This window comes from Numenius arquata, chromosome 3 (assembly GCF_964106895.1).
Source record: "Numenius arquata chromosome 3, bNumArq3.hap1.1, whole genome shotgun sequence".
Classification (NCBI taxonomy): domain Eukaryota; kingdom Metazoa; phylum Chordata; class Aves; order Charadriiformes; family Scolopacidae; genus Numenius; species Numenius arquata.
Window position 1 is genome coordinate 38,322,630 of NC_133578.1, and position 26,728 is coordinate 38,349,357.

The 26,728-nt window shown below is 43.3% G+C and overlaps 2 protein-coding genes across 6 annotated transcripts in view; one reads left to right on the top strand and one right to left on the bottom strand.

Moving 5' to 3' along the window:
• The first annotated feature begins 1,635 nt into the window (after window positions 1-1,635).
• Window positions 1,636-26,015, top strand: RPE (ribulose-5-phosphate-3-epimerase). 5 transcript variants are annotated; one of them, XR_012463230.1, is made up of 7 exons: window positions 1,636-1,773; window positions 1,920-1,999; window positions 2,151-2,290; window positions 3,003-3,137; window positions 3,280-3,366; window positions 3,808-3,988; window positions 4,127-4,394. XR_012463230.1 is itself a non-coding variant. In XM_074146002.1 (6 exons), exons 1-6 carry the CDS (start codon window positions 1,652-1,654, stop codon window positions 23,781-23,783), a joined length of 582 nt encoding a protein of 193 aa, XP_074002103.1. In that variant the 5' UTR covers window positions 1,636-1,651; the 3' UTR covers window positions 23,784-26,015. The 5 variants fall into 5 exon arrangements, 4 of the variants coding, with proteins under 4 accessions (XP_074002103.1, XP_074002101.1, XP_074002100.1 ...); XM_074146002.1 differs by lacking the exons at window positions 3,808-3,988; window positions 4,127-4,394 and adding an exon at window positions 23,766-26,015; XM_074146000.1 differs by lacking the exons at window positions 3,808-3,988; window positions 4,127-4,394 and adding an exon at window positions 7,803-8,892.
• The window catches only part of KANSL1L (KAT8 regulatory NSL complex subunit 1 like), a 67,236-nt gene continuing 49,253 nt past the window's right edge, over window positions 8,746-26,728 (bottom strand). The window contains exons 8-15 of the mRNA XM_074145998.1: window positions 24,275-24,385; window positions 23,720-23,857; window positions 21,348-21,472; window positions 19,793-19,917; window positions 18,713-18,767; window positions 12,886-12,998; window positions 11,163-11,343; window positions 8,746-10,525 (exon numbers count right to left, since the gene is read on the bottom strand). Coding sequence (XP_074002099.1) covers window positions 10,277-10,525; window positions 11,163-11,343; window positions 12,886-12,998; window positions 18,713-18,767; window positions 19,793-19,917; window positions 21,348-21,472; window positions 23,720-23,857; window positions 24,275-24,385 — 1,097 coding nt within the window. The 3' untranslated portion in view covers window positions 8,746-10,276. The remainder of the gene's footprint in view (window positions 10,526-11,162; window positions 11,344-12,885; window positions 12,999-18,712; window positions 18,768-19,792; window positions 19,918-21,347; window positions 21,473-23,719; window positions 23,858-24,274; window positions 24,386-26,728) is intronic.

The following is a 26,728-nucleotide window of genomic DNA, read 5'->3' on the forward strand; positions in this document are numbered from 1 at the left end:
CCTATAGGAGACCGCTTTGGATTAGCTCCTAGCTTGGAGGTCACTCAAAGAATTGCTAAATTCCAGATGCTAAGTTTTATTATTAACAGCGACGCACAAATGAGGAAAAAACACAGCTTCACTTTCAGATCCCGAGGTAGGCTGGGTTACTGGCAGTGAGGTGGGGGGGCGGAGAGTTTTTGATGGGAGCTGAGTCAACGGCTGGGACGCAACACATGCAGAATCCACGGTGCATTTTATAGAGTGACCTCTTCTGCTGCAAATGAGGGGAGGGAGCATCTTCCTTAAGGAGAAGTAGGTGCCTCACCATGGTACTCCACTCTTAACGACGACAAAATAACTGTGATTTACTCCATTTAATTCAGTGTATGTAATAAATGTTTCCATTCGGGTTTCCCGCTGTCACTGGTGAATCCACAGTAGTAAGCCATAGCAAGAACTAAAATGCCTCTTTTTAATGTCTACCCTGCTAGAAATCAATGCAGCTTATAAATGATGTAATCCGTAATTTAGTTTTATTCAGGTGGCCAGGCAGATGGTTTGATTTTGTTGGATGACCGTCGAGAGAGGGAACAGACGGGCAGGACCAGTCAGTCTGTTTTTTCCTGTGTTTTGCTTTCCTATGGGTTGCACTTAATACTGTACTGATGAGGTGCATACAATGTACTTTGGCTGGTTTTGTGCTTTCCTCCAGTCTCTCTGTAACGGAACTGGTGTATTTCTGCTGTGAAGACAAACGATGCTGCTTAAATAGTGTTAGAGGCCTTAAGTGCATGTCATGTTCAACAAACGTCCAGGCTGTGCGAGTCTTTGTGTGTCAGTCGGTCCCATTTGCCTCGGCCTTTTATGCAAACGTTGTCCCCAGGACTAAATACAGCCGATTGACGGCAAAAGGACAAGAGTTGTGTGTTTAAGCTTCTTGCGCAACACCGCCTCGGTCTCCCTTTCTAAAGGGCTTTGATACGCTCCTATTTGAGATGATTTTGTTCCAGGATAGACCGTTCGTTAAAATTTACCCATCTGTCCCCAGCCCCGTGTCCTGCGGGCACCTGCTGGTGCCTACGGGGGCAGGTGGGTGCCCTGGGCCTGCTGCCCCCGCGCCTGGGCACAGCCCCGCCTGAGGATGCGGTGGGGCCATAGGCAGCATAGCTACCCGGAACTGTGCTTCAGCGCTAACAAACCAGACTCTGCTGGGACCTTAAAAAAGAAAAATCTGTCAAAACAAGTTTGTTTGTTTTGGGTTTTTTTTTTTGGCCCCCTTCAGTTTAGGCCCGTCGCCCACGGGTGGCTGCTCAGAGGGGCTCTGCCCTCCCAAGCGCCACAAGGGGCCTCGCTCAGGCACAGGGGGAACCCTTCCCCTGGGCCGCCAGGAAACGGCTCTTCGGAGGCCCCAAAGTCCCCTCCCGGCGGGCGGCCCTGCTGCTCCGCGGTGCCCGGACGCAGAGCTCGCTGATCTCCGGCATCGGCCTCCACCTCCGCCATTTTCCACACCCCTCCCCACGTCAGCAGCGCCCGCTTCCCCGAGGCTCGGCCCAGCCCCGCCGGCCCCCGCCCGCCAACCAAAATGGCGGCAGGGCGGGGCGGGGGCGCGCGCCCCCCCGCCCGTCCCGGCAGGCCGCGCGGCGGCGCATGCGCGGGGCGGGCGGCAGCCATGGCGTCGGGGTGCCGGATCGGTCCCTCCATCCTCAACAGCGACCTGGCGGCGCTGGGCGCCGAGTGCAGCCGCATGCTGGACTGCGGCGCCGACTACCTCCACCTGGATGTAATGGACGGGTAACGGCCGGGGGCGGGCGGGGCCGGGCCGGGCCGGGGTGGCGGGGGGCAGCCGGCCCGGGGGTGCGGGCGGACGGCCGGCCTGCCCCGCCCCGCTCGGCCGGGGGTAACCTGCGGGTGGCGGGTCTCTTTCTTCGGCCCCCAAGACACTTCGTCCCGAACATCACCTTCGGCCACCCCGTCGTGGAGAGCCTGCGCAAGCAGCTGGGCCAGGAGCCCTTCTTCGGTAAGGGGGAGAGGGGGGTGTCCGGGGGGGGCTGTCCGGGACGCAGGCCCAGCGCCCGACACCCCTCCGGTGGCGGGGGGGGCGGCCTGTGCCGCAGCCCCGGGCCCTGCGGCGGTTGCTTGCAGCTCTGCGCCCTGCTCCCCTCTTCCAGATATGCACATGATGGTCGCCAGGCCAGAGCAGTGGGTGAAGCCGATGGCGGTGGCCGGCGCCAACCAGTACACCTTTCATCTGGAAGCTACCGACAACCCGGGGGCGTTGATAAAAGACATTCGGGAGAATGGGATGAAGGTGAGGGGGGTGGGGGGGAAGAGGGGGGCACTCGGCTTCACTCACCGCCGTGATGCTGGAAACGGAAAAACCCGTCGTTGCGGTTCTGGGTGGTCGGAGGTTGTGGCGCGGGCGGCCCCTCTTTGGGCAGCGAGTCAAGTCTTCAGTTGTAGCTTAAGACAATCAGGAGTCTTATACTTAAAGCAGCCTCTTCTTACTGCACTTACACAGACACGTAATGATTTTCCCAGAGGTTTGTATCCAGCTGAAGCCAGCCTTGCTGCATTTGAAAGGCTGAGAGAGCTGGGACTCTTTAGCCTGGAGAAGAGAAGGCTGAGGGGAGACCTTATTAATGCTTATAAGTATCTAAAGGGTGGGTTGAAGGAGGATGGAGCCAGACTCTTTTCAGTCATTCCCAGTGACAGGACGAGGGGCAACAGGCACAAGCTGGAACATGGGAAGTTCCATTCAAGTATGAGGAGAAACTTCTTTCTGGTGAGGGTGCCAGAGCCCTGGAACAGGCTGCCCAGGGAGGTTGTGGAGTCCCCTTCTTTGGAGATCTTCAAGACCCGCCTGGATGCAGTCCTGAGTACTGTGCTCTGGGCAACCCTGCTTTAGCAGGGGAGTTGGACTGGATGATCTCTAGAAGGTCCCTTCCAACTCCAGCAATTCCGTGATTCCGTGATTTGTGTCATCCTAAGATGCACTTGGATGTGTCTTGCTTCTCCCGCAGGTTGGCCTGGCGATCAAGCCTGGCACTACAGTTGAGCACTTGGCACCTTGGGCCAATCAGATAGATATGGCTTTGGTCATGACAGTAGAACCTGGATTCGGAGGGCAGAAGTTTATGGAAGACATGATGCCAAAGGTAAACTTAAGTTTCTCTTATTTATTGAGTTTAAAGCTAATTAACAGTATGGAGTGTGGTGGTGAAGTGAATAAACCATGGCATGTAAGAAGCTGCAGGCGAGTGTGGATCTCGGTGCCGACCTTGTTGTACCCTTTCTCAGGTTCAGTGGCTGAGGACACAGTTTCCCTCGCTGGATATTGAAGTGGATGGAGGAGTCGGGCCTGACACCATCCATAAGTGCGCGGAGGTAAGAGGCTGAAGCGGAGCAGCGTTCTCGGTCGCTGTGCTAAGAGACGTCCCTCAGAAAATAAAGCTTAGGAGGAGTTGCATTTTGACCATTAGTTTTCAGAGGGAACAGCGCAGCACGCTTCGTATCAAAAGCTGCTTGAGGGTCTAATCTTGTGCCTTTTCTAATAGTGGCCCTAAGCTAGAGAAGTTGTTTGTTTCTTGTATGTTTGGGTAAACAGGAGCAAAGATGAAGAAAATTACCTATTTGGGGAAGAGCTGCTTTTCTGATCTTGATTTGTGGTTTTAGTTAAGACGTATGTTACCCGTCCCCCCTGCAGATAGCGCTTGTTTGCCCACCAGCCTAGAACTCACTACCTCCTCACGTGTTTTACAGCAAGAAAACGCTTTTTAAGAGGTGGAACTGTTCCCCGTTATTGAGTGGGTGTTTGATGTCTTTCAGGCAGGTGCAAATATGATTGTATCTGGCAGTGCTATTATGAAGAGCGCAGATCCAAGATCTGTGATCAATCTTCTAAGGAATGTGTGTTCAGAAGCAGCTCAAAAGCGCTGTCTGGATCGATGAGACCTACTCGAGCAGTGTTCAAGAAGGCTCTGTGCGGGCAGGAGAACCCTTGTTTCTCGTGCGTAAGGGAGGGCTGGATGAACATTAATTACGGAAACTTGTTGCTGCTGAACAGAGGAATCATTCCTTCGCTGCAATGAAGCAAGCAGCAGTGGAGAAAAAAAAAAACCCCAAAACCATTCTGGCTGTCTTTCAGGGTTGGAAATGCAATGGTTTGAACCTGTCTCTTGATTCTGTGGAGGCTAATTTGATGGCACAACCTATAACGCTGACTGGGTCGAACTACAGTCAGTTTTTTTGCTTGCTAGAAGAGTGTAGCATCACCACAAGCAATCTCTCTTGGGGAAGACTCTAATCAAACTGCCTTCTGCTGTCTGTATTTTGTCATTTGATCTGTTCGTTCCTACAAAACTTTTCCAATATCTGCATTAAACACCCCTCCCTTGGTGTGGTAAGTCTCCTTTAAGCTGTCTGTCAAAAATGAGTGGTTTGGGGAGCAAGTTTGGGAAAAATGCAGTTTAAGAGGGCTAAAAAATCCCACGGATGCTAGAAATGTTCCTATGTCTTGCTTTTACTGTATAGAAGTACTTGACCTATATAAGCATCAAACAAGTCAGCGTAACTTCTTTACCATGTCACTAACTAGGAAATAATCTTCTCATTTACCTTTCAAATTGCCAGTTTTAAGACAGCTGTGTCTGAAATTCCTGGAAGGGACAGGCTTCCAGTGAAGAATGTTGCTTTAAAACCCTACAGATAGATAGTTAGAAAACTTTTTATCTTGCCCCACAGCTTCCTTGGATTATACATATGTGTGTGTGTGTGTGTGTGTGTATATATATATATATATCTATATACATATATATATATGCGCCTGAGTAAATAATTAAGACAGCGACATAAAAGAATGTTATCTACTGAAGTGATTCCAGTGTGTGTAGGTTGAAACGCACCGCGTGGCGATGGCTCTGTGAAACGCCTCAACGCTCCTCTTTTAGTTATGAAACCAAGTAGTTGTCATACCTTCAGTTTGCTTGTGCCGACCTCACAGCCTGGCCTGTTTGGGCACGTGAAAGGTGAGACTTACAGCCCACTAGAGGAAGACCTGAGCAGGTAATTTTTAGATAGGCCTCCCTCCCATACCTCTAATTAGTACTGCTGACTCCTTTAATATTTCATGGCCTTCCCCCCCCCGCTTTAAGTTGTAATTACACAAGGGTTGCAAACAGTCTGCTGCCCCAGGGGGACAGGCCAGAAGGCTCAACAGCTGCAGCCAGCCACAATGGCCAAAGTCAAATCTGTTGTCCTTTTGCAGCAAAGCTGGGCTGGTGTCACCTACCAACTGCTGAGGCAGTGCTAGAGCCGATCCACCCCCTTCTTTTAAGCCCAGGACCTGCGAGGGGTCCCACAGATGGGCCTCTGCTTGGTGGCTGTGGAAGGAGACAGCTGTGGCACAGCGTGGGTCACTGCCGTTGTTAGAAGGAGCTAGGGCTAGTTCAAACAAGCTAGACAAGTGTCTGAAATGGCTAAACTACTACTTTTTCCTCTGGGGGGTTAATTGTAGTTTAGGTGAACAAATGTCTCTGCTTCCTGTTTCCACTTGCAACACCCTTGGAGAACTAGCAATAGAAAAATGGCGTCATCTGGACCTCTGGCACTGAAGACATCTTTCAGAAGAGGTTTGCCGAAAGCGAGCTTGGCTAGGAGATGTCATAGTCCCAATGGCTGCTAGACGTGTTAAAAGCGGTACTTCTGGAAAGAACCTGTGTGATGTGCACAGAGAAACAGTCATGGCTCTGGCATCGACACACAAACAGGCTATGACAATGTTAGTTTAGGATTTGGAGTTGTGGCTTTTTCATGCTGTTGAAAGCATGAAGGACATACTACAGCAGGACAACAGCTGTAGTATCCTTGCCTTCTGCAGTTGACTGTAAGCTGGTTTGAAAACTACTGCTGGTTTTGTTGGGGTTTTTTTAAAATTAATTTGAGGGGGATGGCCATTCCAAAGTCATGCTAGTTAACTGATGGTACTGTAGTTGGTTACAGTATGGGTGTTTTTTGACAGGTTGTAGGCACTTTGCTGTTGTTTTAAATCTGGCAGTTTGCACTTCTGTTGAGTCTCAGGTTAGGAGCGTTGTGGGAGAGAGAAATTAAATACACAGTAAAATTACTCAATTGCTTCTTTCCGTCTAAATCCCACCCAGGTGGGTTTATGCAGCTGGCTACTACTGCAGCAGCTTTTTACACATGTACAGTTAAATGTATGAGTGACCACAGACCATCCATGGAAGTAACAGTAACGATACTTGTTCTTTTAATGCTTAAGACTGTTCCAGTTTCTTGCCTCTATACATTAACAGAAGTAATCTGTTTGTTAGACTTATTTAGGCCTGGCCTCCTGCACTCAGAAATGTAACCCCACAGCGGGGAAGCGCCACAGCCACAGGACTTGAACCAAACACTGACACGAAAACCAGGAGAGCTGCCTTGCGCGGTATCCGCGGGGGCCAAATAAACCCCAGGACTGTTAAATGTTGCAATACTCTGATAAAGCAAAGTTTCAGCAACACGGGAGAGCACAGGCTGGTGCTATTAAGTCACGTGGGTCTAGAGCGGTCCACTGTGAGCTCCATAGCAAAGGCTCTGCGCTGGAAAACAGGGTAGAAGAAACTCTGATCTAGCCGAGTAAGGCAGGGCTGGGCTTGGAGATGTGCTCCACAGGGTGGTACAGCACACATCCGTGAGCAAGATAAAAAAACGCCGGTGGACACACATAGAGCTTAATCGTAATAGGGCTCACAAGTTTGTATTTGTACTTACATTCCATTAAGGTCCTGGATGCGGAGATAGAAGCGTTTAAACCCTTGTAGTAGCAGGGAGCAGAACGTAAGCGGCCTTAAAAATTGTCTCAATTGAAAATGGTAAACGAATTGCAAGGGAAAGGGCTTGCTGTGTGAAGCTGCAACACCCCAGTTTCATGCGTGGGGGGGGGGGCATTGCTGCGTTATGTTTAAGTTGGTATTTTACAGTCAGCCTTTGTAATACTTTCAGCCACAACATTAGGAGCAGCTCTGCCTTTCACAGCTTAACAGCCAAAAGCCAAACAAGTTGTTGGGTTCCCTCTCCCTTTGTTTAAAACTTTGAAAAGGAAAGAAAACAAGCAGGGGGTTTCTGACATATTTTATGGCTTCAATCACGAGCTTTGCTCTGAGCTCTCAGCCCACTCCCACCACCAGCAGCTTCCTCACGACCCCAACGTTCATGCAAAAGGTGCTGTCTGGAGGCAGGAGTCCAGCTCTGCAGGGAAAAAGGCTGCAGGCAATAAGTGAGAGCACTAGTGCTGATTCCACTGCACGTAGCACAGGGAAAGGGGATGAACGGAGGGGGCTGGTCCTGTCACCACATTCAGTTAAGAAGTTTGCTAACTAACTTTGTCCCAGGAGTGAAATGGGACTGCTGAAAATTTGGGTGTCTCAGTGGCTGGAGGAAAGGTGCACAGAGTAGAGAGAGAGAGAGAGCAGGGTACAGCGCCTGGTCTGCTGCAAGGAGGTGGCAAATGGTTAGAGGTGCTGCGGGTGACTTGGGGTGTCCCAGAAAGCATCTCGCTTGACAAGCACACACACAGTGTTCCCCATCTGCCCCTGCCAGATGAAGGGCTGCTGGAAGTAGGCAGGTGACACAAGAAAAGCAAACGCAGGCTGTTCTTGGTCACCCCTCCCCTTCTGTGAAGACAGTTGCAGTTTGCTGTCACAGCTCTAGCCAGCTGAGAGGCAGATGTTAGAGAAAAGACTTCTGACCGTGGCAGGGTGGGGTAATGACCAAACAGACATTTTTATAGTTTCTCCAGGGATTTTTTTTTTTTTTTTCAGTCTCCTGGTTGCCCGGCCTTTCTTTGGCTAGCCTTTTTATTGCTGCTTCGTGAGGCACTAGCTGGTTCCCACAGTGACTGACAAGAACATCTAAAGAGGGGACAAAGAAAATGTGCTTATCCTCGCTTGTATCGATAACAGCTTGTGCAGCCCCTGCACCTGGCACGGTAACAAGCAGCTGCTTTAGGCCAGCACACCGGAGACTGACCCAAAAGCAACACAATGGTTCAACAGGACACCACAGCTGGGAACAGAACAGCAGTGCAGGAACAGCTTATGGTCCACCAGGGTGACCAAACTTTGTTAATCCAGCTCCTTTCATGCAGGTGGGTTTTTGGGTTTTTTTTTTTTTTTGCCTCATTTTAACACACTTCCCTTCCCACCCCCCAGTCTAGACAAACACTCTCCTTCTGCTCCTTCCCATAAAATGCTGGATTGCATTTCCATTTACTGATGGCACCTCCAGGCCCTCTAAAGGCGGCTAGCCAGCTGGTTTACTTGGGCTGTCCCATCTCCTAAGTTGCAGAAACTCCTCACGCTGCCCCAGGGACCAGACAGAGCCAGGCAGAGCAGGAAGCTCTGACCTTACAACAAAGCTGGGTGAGAGCTGGTCAGATCAGACGTCTTAATGAATGGGTAGGGGTATGGAAAAGACCTGCGAAGCATCTGAGACACGTAACTTTCAGAAACCTTTTCCCAGCAGCCAATGCACATGCAGGACAAGAGAGATGGAAAAATCCACCTCTGTATTTGGACGCTGGGGGGACCTTAGCCTCACAGCACCAGCCCAGCTTCAGTACGACAGCAAAGCTTAGTGCCACTGCCACTTCAGTGTGTTTGCAAAGCCATTCTTGGGCCAAGCAGGTCTCTGTGCGGAGAGGAAGCATTACTGCTATTTCTTCACTTCTAAAAGGCCATCAAATTCAGACTATATACAACATATATAGAAATAACTTTTAATTAAAAAAAACCAACCTCGCATCAAAGATTATTGTATCAGACATTGAGGCAAGATTCAAGTTTAAGACAAACCAGTGTTAAAAAAGTGTTTAAAAAAATAATCAGAATGTGCAATAAACTAAAATGTAGCAATAGGTTGTAGTGTTGAACCTTTACTGAACTGTTTTCAGATGCCCAGTGTGTAATTCCTGTCATTTTGACCAAAAAAAAAAATAATTTGACACTAAAACTGGGTCATCTGTCCAGTGCCATTCCAGATATTACATGTGGAAGAAAGTTTTGCACAAAAACAGAGACTCCTATAAAATTGCCTTCAACTGTCCTACACAGAAAAACTTCCTGTTGATGGATTATACCTACATTCAATGTTTAATCTTTGTTAATACCTCCTGAGATTGCAGATACGTTCCAAACTATGCTATTTAGAGGCAAGTTTAAACAACTTGCTTTTGTTTCCTCACTGTGAACTCGCTGGGAAATTAAAAATCTAACCGGAATCACAATGGAAAGCTTTGGGGCTTTTTTCTTTATTGGTCTTCTAGACATCAATCATCTTTTCCTTTTCAGTTAGTCACCAAATGTTGGCATACTTACGAGACTCTTACAAGGCACTGTACAGAAATTTGAACAAGACTTTAACATATTAAAGCAAAATATTACGAGCCTCATTAGCTACCGAAGGACTAAGGAAATAAGATGACCCAAACCACAATATTCAAAGAGCTGCGTCACTGATTTGACTCGACTCCTCTTTCCTTCCATTTCTCTATGCCCACACGACTGAAGCAGAAACCCTACTTTCTGAGTAGCAGATACATCGACTATTGAAATGCAGTGGTCTATTTCTATCTTATTGCTTGAGGACATCTATATGAAACATGCCCTGGCACTACCGAGAGCTGAGTACAGATTTTAAGCTAGATGCAAGGCTTCCAGAATGCTTGCTTTAAAACTTCTGGTTCTCACCTACCCTTGTCTTATGCAGGGGTTACACACATGCATTTAGAGAGGCAGACTTTTGCCCCATTGTCATGCCACACAGGAAAATAATCTGAGGCTATTATCGCTTCTCCCCGCTATTTTTTCAAGTAGTTTTTCTGTGTTCAGTTGAAGTTGTTGGTTAAGGTAGACAGCATATCCTGCTGCACCAGAACCCACTAGAACCAGAAATGCATTTGAAAACAAACAGAACAGAAAAAGGATGATTACTAACAAATGTGGCAATATGACAACAGAAAGTGAATGGTGCCAGCAATTTATGTGCGCCCACTCCCGACACTGGGAATATTAGACTTCCAGCTTGAAATAATTACTTTCTCTTGGGGTTCAGGAAGAAGAAAGTGTTGTCTTTGGGATATATCCTGCCTGTTACAAAGCAAGAAAGAAAATATATTATATGCAGCTAACGTACAGGTTTTGAATTGTGTTGTCATATGCTGTGTGAACAAGAGAGATTTTACCTTACACTTTTCTCCACCTTAATTGGCTTTCTTAATGAACCACATTATTCCCTGTCACCTTTGTTTTCTTGTATTGTTGATTCCCAGGCAGACATTTTCACAGTCTTCTGACTCTTCAGTAGATTGTTTTCTTGGTGGATGGCCATTGTCTGGCAAACCGACGGGTGTGCATGAAGTGCAGAGGGAGTCGCTGGGAAAAGCTGCACTTGACATTTCAGTCTGATTCGTTATTTGATCTTGGCACAGTAAAGCTTCTACCTCTTCATCTTTTAGTGGAAAAACTCGAAGTTCCCACAGCCCAGACTGAAAAGAATCAGAAAGGGTAGGAGTGAGGGTAGAAAAAAAAGAAGGGGAAAAGGGATTTCAGTTGAGTCTGAACTGATGAGCTATGTGCAGAATGATCTGCTATCAAGTAACAAATGAGTGTCTGTCTTTACAATGTTTGCAGGGCTCTTCAGATAAAGAATAGGACACTGCTAGGCACCAGCTGTCAATGTAAGCTGGCTTCATACGGCTTTGAACTAGTAACAGAGCTACAACTGAACAGGCACAGTACAGGAAGGGGGAGGTGCTTTTCCATGGTGCCACACTGTCAGGATACCTGAACCCGTAACGATCAGCCCCATGCGGAACTCCGGCCAACATCCCTGAGAAAAGATCCATCATCCTTGAATCCAGGGCTGCTGTGCTCGCCCTAAACTATGTGCCGTTATGTGCTGAGCAATTAAATTTTTACCTGTTGACAAATGTTGGGCTTAATTCACAGAGCATAGCAATCGAGTTCTAAACAGAAGTGCTACATTCAGTCTACAAGAACTAAGGCAACAGCCTGTGATTCTGATCAGTGAGACAGGAGGATTTGTCCAGATTCTTTGTTTTAGGTTAGAGATAGTGGTCACTGAAGACCTGACCAGACCTGGAGACTATTGGAGGCACCCACCTTTGCTTCCTGGTTCTCCCTGCTGAGTTGTGCAATCCCTGAACAAACAGAGCTGTGGGCTTCTGAAGTCGAGTCAGGAGCCGGTTCAGCAGCGCAATGCAGCGAGGCACAGGAGCTGCCGTGGTGGTCTTTCTGCACTGAATCTTGGCTGTGTCGTCCGTCAGAATTTTTGCTGTAAGACCTAGTGCAGGATAAGAGACGAGAGTCTTAAGAGCTACCCCCGCCCTTCTACATCACTGGGAACAGTTTAGATTTTCTTTTCAAAGCCTTCCGTTTCTCCGTATGTGCTACCTACACATCTACTTACTTAAATCAAAATAGCAGATGAAAACACACATGGTTCTTGACAACCTTGTTGTCACAAGCCAAAGCAATGTTGTCACAAGCCGAAGAGTGCTATGTGGAGGAGCTAACTGGATAAAACAGGGCTGAGCAGGCACACTCTGGCTGCAGCACAGCTGGTGGCTGGTCCAGCTCCTGTGCCTTGCTCCAGATGCTGACCAGAACAGTAATTTCGGACAGAAGTCAGTGAGCAGTGGGCTGTTCCCACTCAGGGGAACACGGCATTGTCTGCAGGAGTCAGCGGAGTCCAAACAGCACTGTCAACAGACTGTACCAATGAAACTCGAGAAGAAACAGCAGGTCCTTGGGCTCCCACTTCCCACCTCTGTTCTGGACTCATCTCCAAAGCAGTCAAAACATTTTAATAAGATTAAAAATTTTGACCTCACCTTTAATGCAAATTTGAGCTATATTTAAAATACTGGCACACATCTTAAAATGTCAGGTGAAAGTCTGACCTTGCTCATGTTAATGGCAGTTTTACTTCTGAATTCAAATAGCACTAAGATTTCACTAAGGAGTTCATAGGGTTTCAAAACTAAGGGTACATACAGAACTTATAGTTTTCAGTACGCTTCCTAAAGTTTTTTTTAATGTTCGAAATGGCTTAAAATAGAATTCCTTAATATGGTTTAGCTCTAATTTTATCCTGCATTTAAAAAAAAAAAGCTATCTTTGCTTATATATTCATAGTGTCGTGGTTCATTTTAAGCCAAGAGTAGACACAAGCACATGATAAATAGCAGAGAAAGTTAACCCAGCATTTATAGGATGCTTTATGTCCTGGCAGATTCTGAAGCAATTTATGGGAAACATTTTCCCAGAGCCAAATTGCAGACACAGCTTTATGACGTTTGCTCTTCTATGCACTACTTTTTGCAAGACTTTTAGGGGTTATATTTCATTCTGATGAGTTTTACACTGGACAGCAAGCCTGTGATAATTAAACTTTTTCACACAGTGGCTTTTTTTAAGCATAAGGTCCCTGTCACAGCCCAGGACCCTCCAGTAACACATCTCTGAATGCAATGGACTTTCATCAGGTGAGTGAAGAAGGGCTCCTATTACACTGGGTGGCTAAAGTCATAATAACTGCGAGTGGCACAAACTAGCAGAACTGTGTTCATTTCAGGAGTCTTTTATTCACTAGTAGCAGGTCACTAAAATGCCAAATTTCTGTAAGTATACATGCTTCAGAACTGCACAGCCTTCCCTTTCCAGCCACATAACCAAACATACCTGGTACTGTCCCTGTTGAGTTAATTAATGAGGAATGCCCTCCTTTTCAAAATTCTCCATGACAGCATTTCTGAAACTGCTGCACCAAAGCCGACACCAGGGGTTCAATAGGAATGCTCTTAATCAAAGTCAATACACCTGCCTGCTATTCCTTCTGGGCCAGCGGCTCTGCTCCCACAGCGACCACCTTGCTCTCTCTCTTTTTTCATACTTTGTATGACGTAAGGAAAAAGCTTCATCTGACAGATCTTCTACCTGCAACGAGATACAGGGATAGCTGCTGCCGTAATTATGAACATCACTAGAAACAAAGGCAGCCAGTGTTACATATGATTCTGCAAAGGTCTCTTCACCGAACAAGAGGAGGCAACACAATGCATGCTTGCGGAAGAAAAGCACATCAAAATATATGCGTTCAGCTTACACTTTCACTAGAGCGTTAGTATATGGGATGCTGTCACTTTCACTTTCTTTCTTTACATGTCTGTGGTTGATCTGAATGGATATAGAAATTATACCCCCCATGCAACTAACACATTTTTCTCTATGGTGAGAGGCAGAAAATTAAGAGGACAAGTATTCATTTGCAAATCAAGGCAGTATTAAAAGCACATAATGAAGACAAGCGAAAACTGCAGGAGTTTCCAGAGACTGCTTTACGGAGGCTGAAGGCAGCAGGTGCTCTTTAAGCACAGAGAAATAGGTCTGAGATCACCAAGGACTTAGATAGCCCCACACAGAGAGGAACTCGGCAAACCTGAGGTGCCGCATTCCTGCCATGAAACCAAGCAGAAAATGGTTTCTGCTTTGAAGAGATGATTTCTTAGCAAATGATTTGCACGACCCCAGTACAGCTTAAAAACGGCCCTGATGTGAGTACTTTAACTGCTCATAGTCAAACAAGAGCCAGCTTTTTAGATAGAACCCCTCAGCTGTAGCTATCACATCTGACCTTCACTTTCAAAGAGCCATCTTCACTTTTCCCTTGGCAGCACACCAGGAAGTTTGCTCCTTGGACACGGCTGTGCAAGGAGCGCTTTGCTGCCCTTCCCCCTCACTCCCCAGATGGCAGGACAGAGCTCTTGGCTGGACCCCTCCAGTACAGCTCAGAGTTATTTTCAAAGTGCTCCAAACCATTCAACCTCTTCAAAGTTCACCTAAAAAGCTAAGGTTGGCAAGAGCATACGAGTGCTGCAGCCATGGATTTTATGCCAGCCACTCCTAACTGAACAGCAGAGAAATTCTAGGAAAGAACAATTCCTGGTCATAGAAGCTGTGAAGCTGCGCTGCCAGATTGGTACTGGACAAGAATTACACCAATAATTGGGGGGTCATGGAAAACAAATTGAATTTTTTCTAGAAAGCAAAAATCCTCAGTGGTGTCATACAAGTAACACCGTTTATCTTCTGATTGAGCCTGATAAAATACAGAACTAAACGCAGAGTCCCCGCTGCAGCGCCAAGTAGAGCCATACAATATAGGTTACACTGTCAGCTGGAAGTACTCCACTAACTAACTAAGTACTAACGGGTTTTCTGCAGAACCCGGTCTTTGTATCAAGTCTTGTAGCACTGAGGTAGTTCATGACCATTGTGGCTACAAATGCAAAGTATTACAATGCATTTACGCTGCTGTAAGGATAGCTGGTAGCAGTCACTCAGCTTCCAGAGAGCACTCTGACAACCTAGGCAGCTGGTCGTTAACTACAGCCCCGCAATTAAATTTAACTGGGCCAATGAAAAGGATCCTGAAGAGTTCAGTGTGATCTGAAAAAGCCACATGACCCGCTTGCTAAAACTGTAGCTGCCCGTTTCCTCCTCAGCCCAGCACTCAACAGGAACCTTCACACAGGCCTGCTTTGTTTGCCCATCTCATGACTGTATTTTGAAGACTCCTCATTGCTTCTATTTATTTATGTTAAACACAAACCACTTTGTTAGCTGCTGGTTTCCTTTCATTCAAGCCAACTTAATGGGTTTCCTCCTCTCCCTGGAATTCACCAGCTCTGTCACTTGGATGGCATCGGGTAAGGGGCTGCATCTCAGTTCAGATTCTGTCTTTCCAAGGTCAATGATGTATAGCGTGAAAGTGAGAATTTTATGAACTACAAAAGTGGTATTCCCTCAGGGAAAATTCAGGATTTTTCTGTGTGCTCAGATTTCCTTTGAAGTGGAAACAAAAGATAATTTTGAAAGAAAAACTTAGACTTTGAAAATACTTTTCTTAGCAAATTGCCAAAACTTTTCATGCTGGGAAGAAACTTCATTTTTGACAAGCTTCCTTTCAGAAATCAAAGTCCACATTCCTCTCCAAATGAAGAGTTTTGAAAAATACAGAAATAAGCCTTACTGTTCCTTTTCCATAGCTGAAGATAGCAGATTTAACTACTTGTTTATTTAAAATGAGTTTTACCCTATTCCATTGAAGACTAACAAGTAATAAATTTTCTTATTTAAAAATTATTCTTTGTTCTGTAGATAAAAAAATCACACTACATTGGAGTAAAAGGTCTCTACTTGGTTCAGTACAGCCTCTGCCCCTCTCCAGCTTTGTAACACTTTTATATATTTCCTCCACCAACTTCAGGTTAATTTGAAGTTGCTATAACTGGAGAAATTTGATATTTTCTTCTCCCCCACTAAGGTTACTTTGAAAGGGGACAAAAGAACTGTCATTCCTCAGTGGATGGATCTGGCAGTGATGTTGAGAGAAAAGACTATTAGGAAGGCCCGTTTGTGAGGCATGTCTAATGATTTCACTCAAAGAAAAAGACTTAAAGCAAACTGAGATTTGGATCCCTCCTATCGCATCTAGTTAAGCTACAAGACACTGTGCATTGATGTTGAATAGCACCAGGAAAATTTCTGAAAGGTTCTCAAAACAACAAAGTCTGTGTTTCGGTCTTTGGCTTCATGGGAAACGTTGAGTCATAAGCCATGAAAACACTTATGCAAAACTAATTACACACAGAATTATTCCAAAGTATTTGTCATTACTAAAACAACTACAAAATAAACTTGGACATTACTTTACAACCATGCCTTGCGAGAAACTTTAACCTGGACAAAACAAATTAAAACCAAAATAAAACAGGAAAACCCGTGCCACACCCTCCTGTGCTTTAAAGCAATAACAGACTGCAAATTCATACACGGAAACCAGGAAACTCAAACGCTCTGCATCCAAAGACTAAGTATTTTTAGAGCAAGTAACAGAACAGACAGAGATAGTAGATTACCTTTTGCATTGCCCAACTGTTACGTTTGTTCTTGTAAGGCAGAATTTCCACAAACAAAAATGAGGCACCCAAAAAAGGTAAACTTTTTGTACTCAAATAAAGGCATGGTGAATAGGCCTGATTTTCAGAAAGTGCCGAGTTCTGTCCTTGGAAGTGTGGCTCCTGTAGAACATGACAAATCTGGGACCCCACGTTTTTGGTTTTTTACCTCATGGAAACTTTGGGTGCAAGTCTATTGCATGGATACAGGTTGCACTGCACTGAAAGCCTTTAAATGATGTAAAGAGAGAAGGAAAAAAAAGAAGGGGGAAAAAAAAAAAAGATATCAAGTGGAAGAAATCCCTAACTGCTGGCTGACACAAGGGCAACTCCAGAAGCTTTAAATTTAGCCATGCAAAAGATAAGACAGAAAAGGAACTGTTATACGGTACCACCATGGGCTGCTAAGCAGTGGAAAGCAAAGAAAAAGCTTACTTTATATAAAAGCAGAAAGTACAGTTTGCCCTCTCTTGTCCTTCACAAATGATCTAGTGAAGCTTCTCTTGATTTCAGTACAAGGAACAATTTCAAGTGTCAAGAGTGTGAGTGCAGAAAACGTGTAAAGGTAATGCTGCTGTTTTCTGATGTCTTTTTTCAAGCTTACCCAGTAACAAATCTAACGCGGCCTAAAAGGTAAAGCAAGGAAGAATTATGACAGACAACCACTTTTTCTCAGTGCTCTGAAAAACATCCAAACCAATTCACAGGATCCCAAAAGAAAGAAAGAGAATTGGCAAAAGATGATTTAGACAAACAAGATCTTTAGCATTTTTCTCATCTGACATCTCTCCTCTCTTATTCTACCCAGCAGCTGACACACAATACAGAAGCAGTGGACCACAGCAGGAGGCAAAGCTGCTTTATTGTTAACTCAAGTTATTTCCTGGCCAAAGGATGAATCATACAGGATCAACTAGTCATGCCAAATACAAATATACTGGGAGGGCTACTGAACGAGTGATTGTCCCATGAGCTTCACTGAGAGACACCTTGAAGTCCCTTCAGCAAAATACACTAAAAGTACGTAAGACAAGTCATCTGTATGGGATCTGAAATCCAAACAAGAAATCCACTGAGTCCTCCAAGCAAGTCCCTTGAAGCCCTGTAGGCAAAATCACTCTTGAAATTCTCTCCAACCCCCCCGCCCCCCAGATACCAGGATGAAAGAGAGGAATGAACAGTCGATGTCTCAAGGGACAGTGTGCCCTTGCTGCCTTATTAGTTATTCTCAAAATGGTTTAATTAAATATCCTTGCAGGAGAGTTCTCCTCTGTATGTGATTTGACCTTCTCACTACAAAAGACAACCAGGGATACTCGGCACTTTCTGAAAATCAGAAATCAGAAACTCTGCTAGCAGAGATGGTACCAAACCAAAAGGTGGTGGTAAAGGCGACATAAATCTGACCACCAGATTTCACAACAATTTCTCAGGAGCATGAGAAAAGGCAAGGACAAAGTAAGTTTTTCTCTTCCTTCCGACCCAAGAGTATGGTGCCAAATGAGCACAACTACACCAGCTAAGGACCTGAGACCATGATGGTCTCTGAAAGGAAAGGTTCATTTCCACGCAGCGGGCAGCTACAGACCTAGTAAAGCTCTGGGGAAGCTCATGCCTTTGTGGAGAGAGTATTTTCTACCCCAAGGGAGAGAGGCATAATGATTTGTTTACTGTGTTTAGCATAACCTTCTGTACTGCTACCCAAATGCAATCTTTTTCTACTACTAAGGCCCCTAAACACCGTTAGTGGAGATTCTCTGAATAAGGAGCTCAAGAACAGATATTGTGGATGAAGGTACCAATATAAGTCCTACAGTTACAACAGCTGACAGCGGCCTGTAGCAGAGACTGGGGAGAGATATCCAAAGGACAGCAAAACGGACGGGTTTCTGGAAAAAGCACCACAAAAAGATTGGAAGGTCAGGAAACCAGACCTAGAGACCAGACCTGCTGGTGCATTCACATCAGGGTTAGGAAATGCCTCAAAGCCCCAATTAGGGGAGAAAGGGACCCCCAGCTGCAAAGTCCACAGACATTTCCTGGAAGAAAAAGGCAGATTTTTATGTCTGGAGGAAGCAACAGTAGCACATGATGTACAAACTTAGCTCAAGAGGCAAGCAGGTAATGCTGAAGGTTATGTTGTTCCTGGGAAAGCAGGAAGAAGAAAAGTTTGCTCCCAAGAGGAGGGTTGCAGGAAAACGAACACTAAGAAGAAAACTGAAGAAACCTACTGGGCCCGCAGGCAAAATGCCAAATTACTTCCTGAAAAGTAATAGGCCACGGGAACTGGCCATCAAAGAAGAGGATGAGAGAGACGGACAGACCTCCAGGTAGCCCGGAAGAGACAGTTGCACTAGGACACCCAGCATCACAACGCCAAGGAGCAGGGGGAGGTGGAGGCCTGAGCAAAGGGACCCCTTGGGAGCGCTGACAGCAAGGGACAGAAGAGCCAAACGAACAAGTGAACAATGATTATTAATGGAGATACTTACATTTCTGTCACCCAACATAGGGTGTCAAGTAGGTTGGGATAAGACACATTGTCACAATCTGATACTTTGTTTTTGAAATTTGAAACTCACCAGGATTTGCATGAAGTCAGTGATTTTGAGAAATATACGCCCATAATCCCAATTATATATTATATTTAGTTTAATTAAAAACTGGTGTTTTAATTAAAATACAGCCTACCTCTTCCTCATCTGTATGAGATCTTTCTAAAGGTTGAAATTCAACAACTCTCCAGCTAGAAAAGAGACAAGAAAAGTCAAATTAATTTACCTAAATGCTGTTCATTATTTCAGCAGTAGAGACAACTATTCTGTTTCTCCACTATATTGTTAGTTACTTCTTCAACACTGCTTGTGCTTCAAAATTTCTTTCAAATAAAGTAATTTCAAATTTAAGGTGCTGATAACAGATGCCCAAAATTTAGATATTCCTTTCCTAACCCAATATCTAACCTTTCCTTTTCCCAACACAGTCTTTAGGTTATCTAATAGAGTCTTAATACTATTGAAATTAATTACTAATAATATTAAACTGTAAAGACAATATAAAAACAAATACAAATTACAGACTTAAAATATGGAACAATTGCATTTAGCCATTTCAGGCAATTTGCTAATAAACCACTGAATTACAGCACAGGAGGTCAATTACTCTGTGTTAGCAATCTAAAGATGTTCTTTTTTAGAAAACAAAAAACAAAAAACAAACAAAAAAAAAAACCAAAAAGAAAAAAAAAAGAAAAAAGAGAAGTGTTTCCAGTCTCATGGATTATAGGTTTACACTGTATGGAAAAAAAATACATTAAACTTACTCTACTGTATCAGAATGGATAAATTTTAAAAATTTATGCTAAAACCATTTCTGTTTAATTCACTGAAAACTATTTTCTTAGGAAACATAACACACCAAGACAGCAACCTCCAAATAACCATTAAGAGCATGTCAGCCTTACGGCACATTTAGGGCCACAAATATCACTACAATTAAGATGATATAAAAGCACTTCTATTTTTAGATAGCCTGTGCATCTGCCACCTCCCTGTGTGTTATCAGACTATTTCCCTTGTGCTATCAGCTGTCCAGTCTTCCCACCACTCCAGTCACACAGATTGAAGTAGACAGGAAAAAAAAAAAAAAAGTGCATGAAAAGATCATCTTAATATTACAAAATTATCTTACTACAGGTTAGCAATATTCTTAGTTAACGTTCTCATGTTCATTTTGGTATCTTCTTTGCGACTAAGGAGGTTATGAACAAACCTTGGGGTAAGGATTTCTTTGTACTGTAGTTTCTCCAACTTCGATGGTGCCACCAGAGACATTGGAATAACAATGTTGTCTATATCATAGGAGCTCTCACTTCTCAACCTCCTCCTGGAGTTATGCTATAGAATATAATCAATACAAGACCAGATTCATCAGCTCAGATCACAGGAACTACGTGTTAGCTAAGAAACATTAGAACTGCATGAGGAGAAAGTCTGTAACTTGAACACGTTTTCTAGTGGCTTAATGACTTCTGACTTCCCCCTGCCCTGATGGAATCTCAACAAATCTTAAAACTCTCTCTGATATTTACTTCTGGCTGGCATAACTCTTACTGAAATCCGTGGAAGTTTCCCTTCCTTGATTTCGATCCCTATTAATTCTGAATACTTACGAGAACTCTGAAGTTGATGCTGCCTTCTTCACAATGTTCCGCCTACAAAGACGGCCTTCTATGATCTATCTACTAACAGGTAGCCCAAGTGGTTCTTCAGTATGATACAATTAAGAATTCCAAAAGAATGAAGCTACATTTAGCAGTTATGAACGGCCTACGTGGAAAGTGGTTTTCTGAAAGGCGTATGAAAGACAGAAACTGAATTTCTTTGCCATGATCACAGTGGGATTCCTGGTGGAGTTCTTTGCCCACCATTACATGAAACCTACATGGGTCAAAAACTGGAGTTCCTATATTACAGAAGAAAGTTTAGTTTTAAGTCATGATACATTCCATATTAGAAGATCTCAATTTTTAGCTGAACGTTAATGGAAGCAGTCTATTCTAAAATGCTCATTTAGGTGTTTTTTGATGATGGTCTGCTCAAGCAAGGAGAAAAAAAGAAAAAAGAGTGTGCATTGTCAAAACTGCATGTGAGATGCATATTTAAACTCAGCTCTCCAGGAGTCATCACCAGATTGAAACATGACGAGCTACAGAGCACTGGTATACCACTAGGCTTGGCAGAACTGTGGGACTGAAATCCAAATATTATTATGAAATTCTCAATGAATTCCAATAAAACAAAGTGTGTTTCTGAACAGACTTCACTGAACCAGAGCTGTGCTACTCCTTAGCAAATTTATATACCAGAGGCTTTGCCTGTAGCTCTGCACAAAAGGTTTTAAATAGCAAAGCTGAGAGTTAACAAATTCTGTGACTGTATTTGCACCGTGAGGCCATTTAATGTAGCTGCACCAAGAAAAAAGGGTCATAAGAGCCCTTGCGTAAAATTGGAAACATAAATCACAGTATATTTAATGAAATTTGGAAAAAAAAACAAAATGAAAGGCCCAATGCCAATAAACTAAACTTACACTCCAGTTATATGATCTGCAAAATTCTTTTACAAGCCAAGTATCTGTTTTAGGAACACCACATACTCAATCTGGAATAAATTGCTTAATGTAACCCACTTAATTCACTGTAAAAATGCTCTGTCCTGTAATTTAACACTAAATTAGATGTAAAAGGCATGCGTTTTTGGAGTATTAGTTCGCACAACTCTCTGTTGCTATTTCAGTTAAGACAGTGATACGTTATTTTCTTTACCTGTGATGAAGTGCTGTGAGTGGTCCTAGACATCGCATTGACATTGGTCACGGCAGCAAAACTGCTATGGGATTCTGGTTCTGCATGTTGAAAGGAGAATGTCTCAAACCTAGCATTACGTTCGCCTGTCACAAAAAATAATAATAAAAAAAACGCATACTGGCTGTTGTCTATTAGACTAAAGATGTTTTTCCATACAGTAATAGTAAAGTCATTTCTAGAAGCCCACAGCTAACCACTTACAATTTAATTAATACTAAAAAAAGCTATCGAAATAAACACTTTTACTCATCCTGTCACTGTTCCACAAAACTCATCCCTCTCCTTCGACAAAGGATTTCTTCTTGTGGAACCAGCTTCATATGGGCAAATCCTGCTCCTTTTCTTGGAAGCTGCCATAGACTACACACACAGCAAATGCAATCGGACTTAGCGGAACGCTCCTCGGTGTTCCCTAACAGTGCTTCCCTAGCTGGGATGCATCTCACTGACGTACGCATTCACTAAGCCCTCACTGAAGGCTTTTTCCTTGATAAATGATAAACCAAAACTGGCAGCAAGGGTAACAAATATAATTAGCTTCTACATCTCCATGTGTGATTTCTTCTAGTAGTGGTCCACTGCTCCACACAAATCGTAATTCTTGTTTTCTCTTATTCAGTCACAGTGTAAGTAGCATTTAAAGGGACTCGGATTTTAACCACCTGTGTTCTGCTTTCCTTCTACCTTAATTTCCAGTAAGAAAAAAGAACTCAGATTTAATATACCAGCTAATAAAAAGAATGAGGGTATTCCAACATGGAAAAAGAGGTAAGACTGATCCTGAAGACTATATTGCACTGGCTGGGTCAAGGAGATGAACTCTCATCTCCCAGGCAGCTCTGCAACTCCCTGGCACAGAGCTTTTATTTTTGGCCTTGTTCATCAGGCTGACCTTCCCCATGGATAATTTCTCCTAGACAGAGCCCAAATTAGGAATAAATATGTAGTACTACACCCATAGCACTAATAAGCTAGAACTTCTGCTGCTACTCACAAATACACCACAGAGCAGTTTTCTGGCATTGGGAAACTATGATCCTCATGATAAAAGACTGCTTTTTTTCTTCCATTAACTCAAAGAACTAAATACTATTGGCAGAAGACTAACTGTAACTTCCAAATGTTTATAGCAAGAAGTTTTCTCTCTTACTGGTGCTCCCAAGTAACTCCAATTGTTGATCTCAGTGTGCATGATGGTACACTTAGGGAAACAACATGGTTGCAAGAAACAGCGTCAGCATCCACCTTTTGGGGACCAGTGACTGGTTAGGGGAGCGGGTGGCATGGAAAAAAGGATCCCTGATGGTAAAAAGGGGACAGGGCACAGCACCCCCTGCAGATACAGGCGTGGAGTGTAAGAGAAGACTGTACAGCAAAAGGGAGGCTTGTAATGCACAAGGAGAATGATGCAGAGAAAAAAACCTTCATCTAAATCAGAGACAGTTTTCAGACTAAAACCACCTTTTACTCTCTCCTGTAACTTTCTAATCAATGAGGTTTTTGGTTTGGGGTTGTGGTTTCTTTTGGGTTGTTTTTTTTTTAATAGATCATAACTTTTTGTTAAATCACCTCAGCAGGAATTTCCGTATCTCCACCTCTATTGCAAGATTACATTAGGAGTTTTACCTGGATATGCAACAGAAGTGTAGTTTTCCATACCAATTTATTTCTTTACAATGGTACACTGAATATTTTGTCCCTAAAATTATCACATTATTCTACAGAACTTTCAGGGCACTTTCTCTTAACTTACCAAGTGCTGAAGTAGAGGTTTAATGGCTTAAAATATAAAGATAACAAGGGTAAAAACACCAATTATATGCACTGTCTATCCACGAGTCCTCTTAACAGTCTGGAAGGAAACCAGAACCACAAATAACAGTACACAACAAATGAAATGTCTGACCAAAGATGCCAGGAATAGTAAATGTCTGGTTGGGCACATGATTTGACAGATAACTTTGCGATTCAGTCTGTTTCTCGACTACTATAAAAAAACCCCTTCATATTAAAAATAATGACAGCTAGTATTACAAAAACACAGCTGGACTGCTGAGCAGTTTCCTTTAAAAATATTCCAAAAATACAACACAGAAGCCTGTATCGTTTTGTAATATATACTCAAGAAGAAAGATTACTATGCTTTAAAATAGCACATTATTTTCATGATGTTTTAAGTCCATTTCTTCATTCCTGTAAAGTTTCATACAGTATCCCTTTTGGAGCCAACATAATATTAATTCTCGAAGCCCAGTGATAACTAACTAATTTATACAGTACATATTTTTAAAGAAGTAGTGCCGTCTTAAACAATACCATTTTTCTCTTACCTACTGCTGTCTCACTTAGATGTCTTTTCTTTCTTCCTTCCGACAGCTGGTCAGATGTTCCTGACACTGACGGAGACTTGGAATTAGATAAACAGCCACTGCTCCATTGTTTGACAGAAACGTTATGTTGATTATAGTCTAAAACAGAAAAAGCGTACATCAAGTTGAAAACTTATTTTCCACTGGTGCAATTTACAGGTAATCTCAACTGCTGAAGTATTTATAATGGAAAAAAACAGACTTCTGATAGGAATCCAAATAGTAAACAGTACTGCAGTCAGGCACCTGTGTCTGCAGAGAAACCATGGTCCAAACTCCCCTGACTTGTATTACTGCCTTCCTACGACTCTGATGGGATCATTTCAGTACAACAAAAGAGAACTGGACACTATGGTCTGGGAAGAGGTTCCTCTTCCACCTGAAGACTTAGCCGGTTACATTCTCTGATAACCTGCTTTGTGGTAAGTTTATAAATGGAATCTCTTCAGGGCAGAAAGTACTGGCAAATGAATAAAAAACAGTCTTGCAAATATTAAAATATTTTGCTTTACATACCGTTGTCTGGAGATACTTTAAACTCCGCTCCCAAAGATAAGGTATCAACAGGTTCTCCTTTGATATCATCCTTCCTTAATAATGTTTCAAAGTATATGTGAAGAGGAATATCTAATAAAAAAAGAGAAATCCAAAGGGAATGGAGTCTACATCTACATCAGAAAGATGGCAACCTATGTGCCAATGAATTATGCTTCATCACTAAAGGTCTAGGAATTGATTACATGACACGGTGAAATACAATCTATGAGTAATATTGCTGCCTTGAGCCCTTCAACTCGATGAGGAACGGCAGTGCTGAGTGAATCCTGCCAGGACCGATCGCTTATCTATACAGCAGCAGTATCTTCACTGGTCAAGCTGAAGACAATATAGGAAAACATTTCCTGAAAACTCGCGAGAGCCAAAGGAAAACTTGATGACAATATCCCCCAAAAGCCCAGCCAGACATTTCAAATACACGATTTTTGCATCAGTAAGTAAGAAAATTTGAGGCAAGGTAATTCTCAGCAAGACAGTTATTGTATGAGTGCTATCCTCCACTACAGGCAAAGAACTGGAGTCTTTTCTATCAGTTAACTAAGTAGTACACAAGATAACTTCCAGTAATTGCCTGGAGGTAAGATCTCAAGGTACCTGTCTTTCTATTAACAGGAAGTGAGAGTTATGCCATGGTAAAAATAAATCCATTTTTAGCTGTGAAGCTACACTGCCATACGTGCTGCCAAGGCGGTATCCTTAAGTGGTTCCAAGCTCTCCAGAACTAAGAGCTTCTAAGGGCTGACAAGACAACTCAGGTCAAGCTAGGACTCAAACCTAAATCCTGAACAAATCCCAGTGCAGGCACACACACTTTGTAGATTAACAGCACGTTTTTTGGTGTTCGAAGTCAAAGTAAGAAAGAGCAAGGTTGTTTTTATCTTGAATAAACTATGTCCATAACTGCAATTACTCCAGAATTGTTCTTCATGAAAACAAGCTCTGGAGGATAGCAAGTGAGAATAAGACTAGGATCTGCCCCCCTTGACTAACTCCTGCACAAAAATGCGCACGGTGGAGAGCACACAGTGCACTTTTCCTGTAATCTGAAAAGCTTTCAGTTCAGCCTGTTGGGCACAGGTAATTAATGCTTTTGGAAATTGTTACTGCTGGGAGCCTTAGAGGTAATTTCAAGGTACATTCCTTCTTTCAGTCCCCGGCAAAGGCTACAGCAGGGCAATGCAATTCATTTCCTGAGGGAGTTCTAACCAAGAATTAGTCTGCAAAACATCTCAAGTGGTAAGGAATTTACCCACTGTTGTAAGGCAGGAAGGCTTAAGAAAAATAAGTCTCTGTCTGAAAAGCCTTTCCGGAAAAAACATTACAAGAAATTACAATTACAAATTAAGAAGAAAGAAGTATGTGAACCATACGAAGCAGGCTTGATGACTACTACGTTCAGAATGAGAACAGGTCTAAGGGCAGGGCCAAAGGCTGGGCATTAAACTATTTTTATTTACATACAACCGTAGCCTCATGTGCCTTCAGGACTTGCCTGGACAGAAACTTTCAACATATTTTGTTAACTAAAAAAAAATAATTTCTTACAATTTTATATGGCTCTAACTAGATATTTTGGCACAAGACTAAAGATGACCTGTAAAACATTGGTTTTCACTCTGGTTTTTGCTCTGTTTCCTATTGTACTTCTGAGTAAAACATGAAGTAGGTCTGAAAGGTTTATTAACCACAACATTTAAGTAAAGAAATACACAAAACATTTCTCCTGTTTTTTTCCTGGGGAATCACCTGGATGTCTCAGAGATATTTTTTTATGTGCTCCTATACTTTAATTAAAAGGGCAGAAGTGTTTTTTCCAATTTGTTGGCAGGAACCTAAACTTCTTATATGCAAACTACAATTTTCCAGTTATCAGGGTGCAAATTTAAAGAGGTGCTTTTATGCTCAAGGGATGCTGCAACCATTTATATACTTTGGTCAAGACCCTGGGTAATATGGAAATTCTGAAGGCACGATTTAAAACCGTAAGGACAATTATACTTCCAGAAGCCTTTACACTAGTGGGCCAGTCCCACTGCACTGTATTACTACATTGCTTGCAAATTATGAATCTCCTTTGAAAGTAAAATCAGGTACCAGAGAGAACAAGATCTGAATCTTGAATTTGAATCCCTCCTCACACACTGAAGAATCAAACTCCCAGAGTTTCAAAATGGAACAAATACCAATAATATTTTTTTAAAATAGAGGAAATTAAACCAAAAGCCTTTTCTTCTGCACTGCTGAAATACTTTTTTTATTCAGAAAGAACTGGTAAAATTGGGGGCACACCACAAGTAGTATTTTAAGAGAATTTATCCCTCTGAAAGGGATAACTAAGGAAGCTGCAAAGAAAACATGAACCTTAAACAGGCTACCTGACCAAGCTGGAAAAATTCTAGCGTGCATTCATTC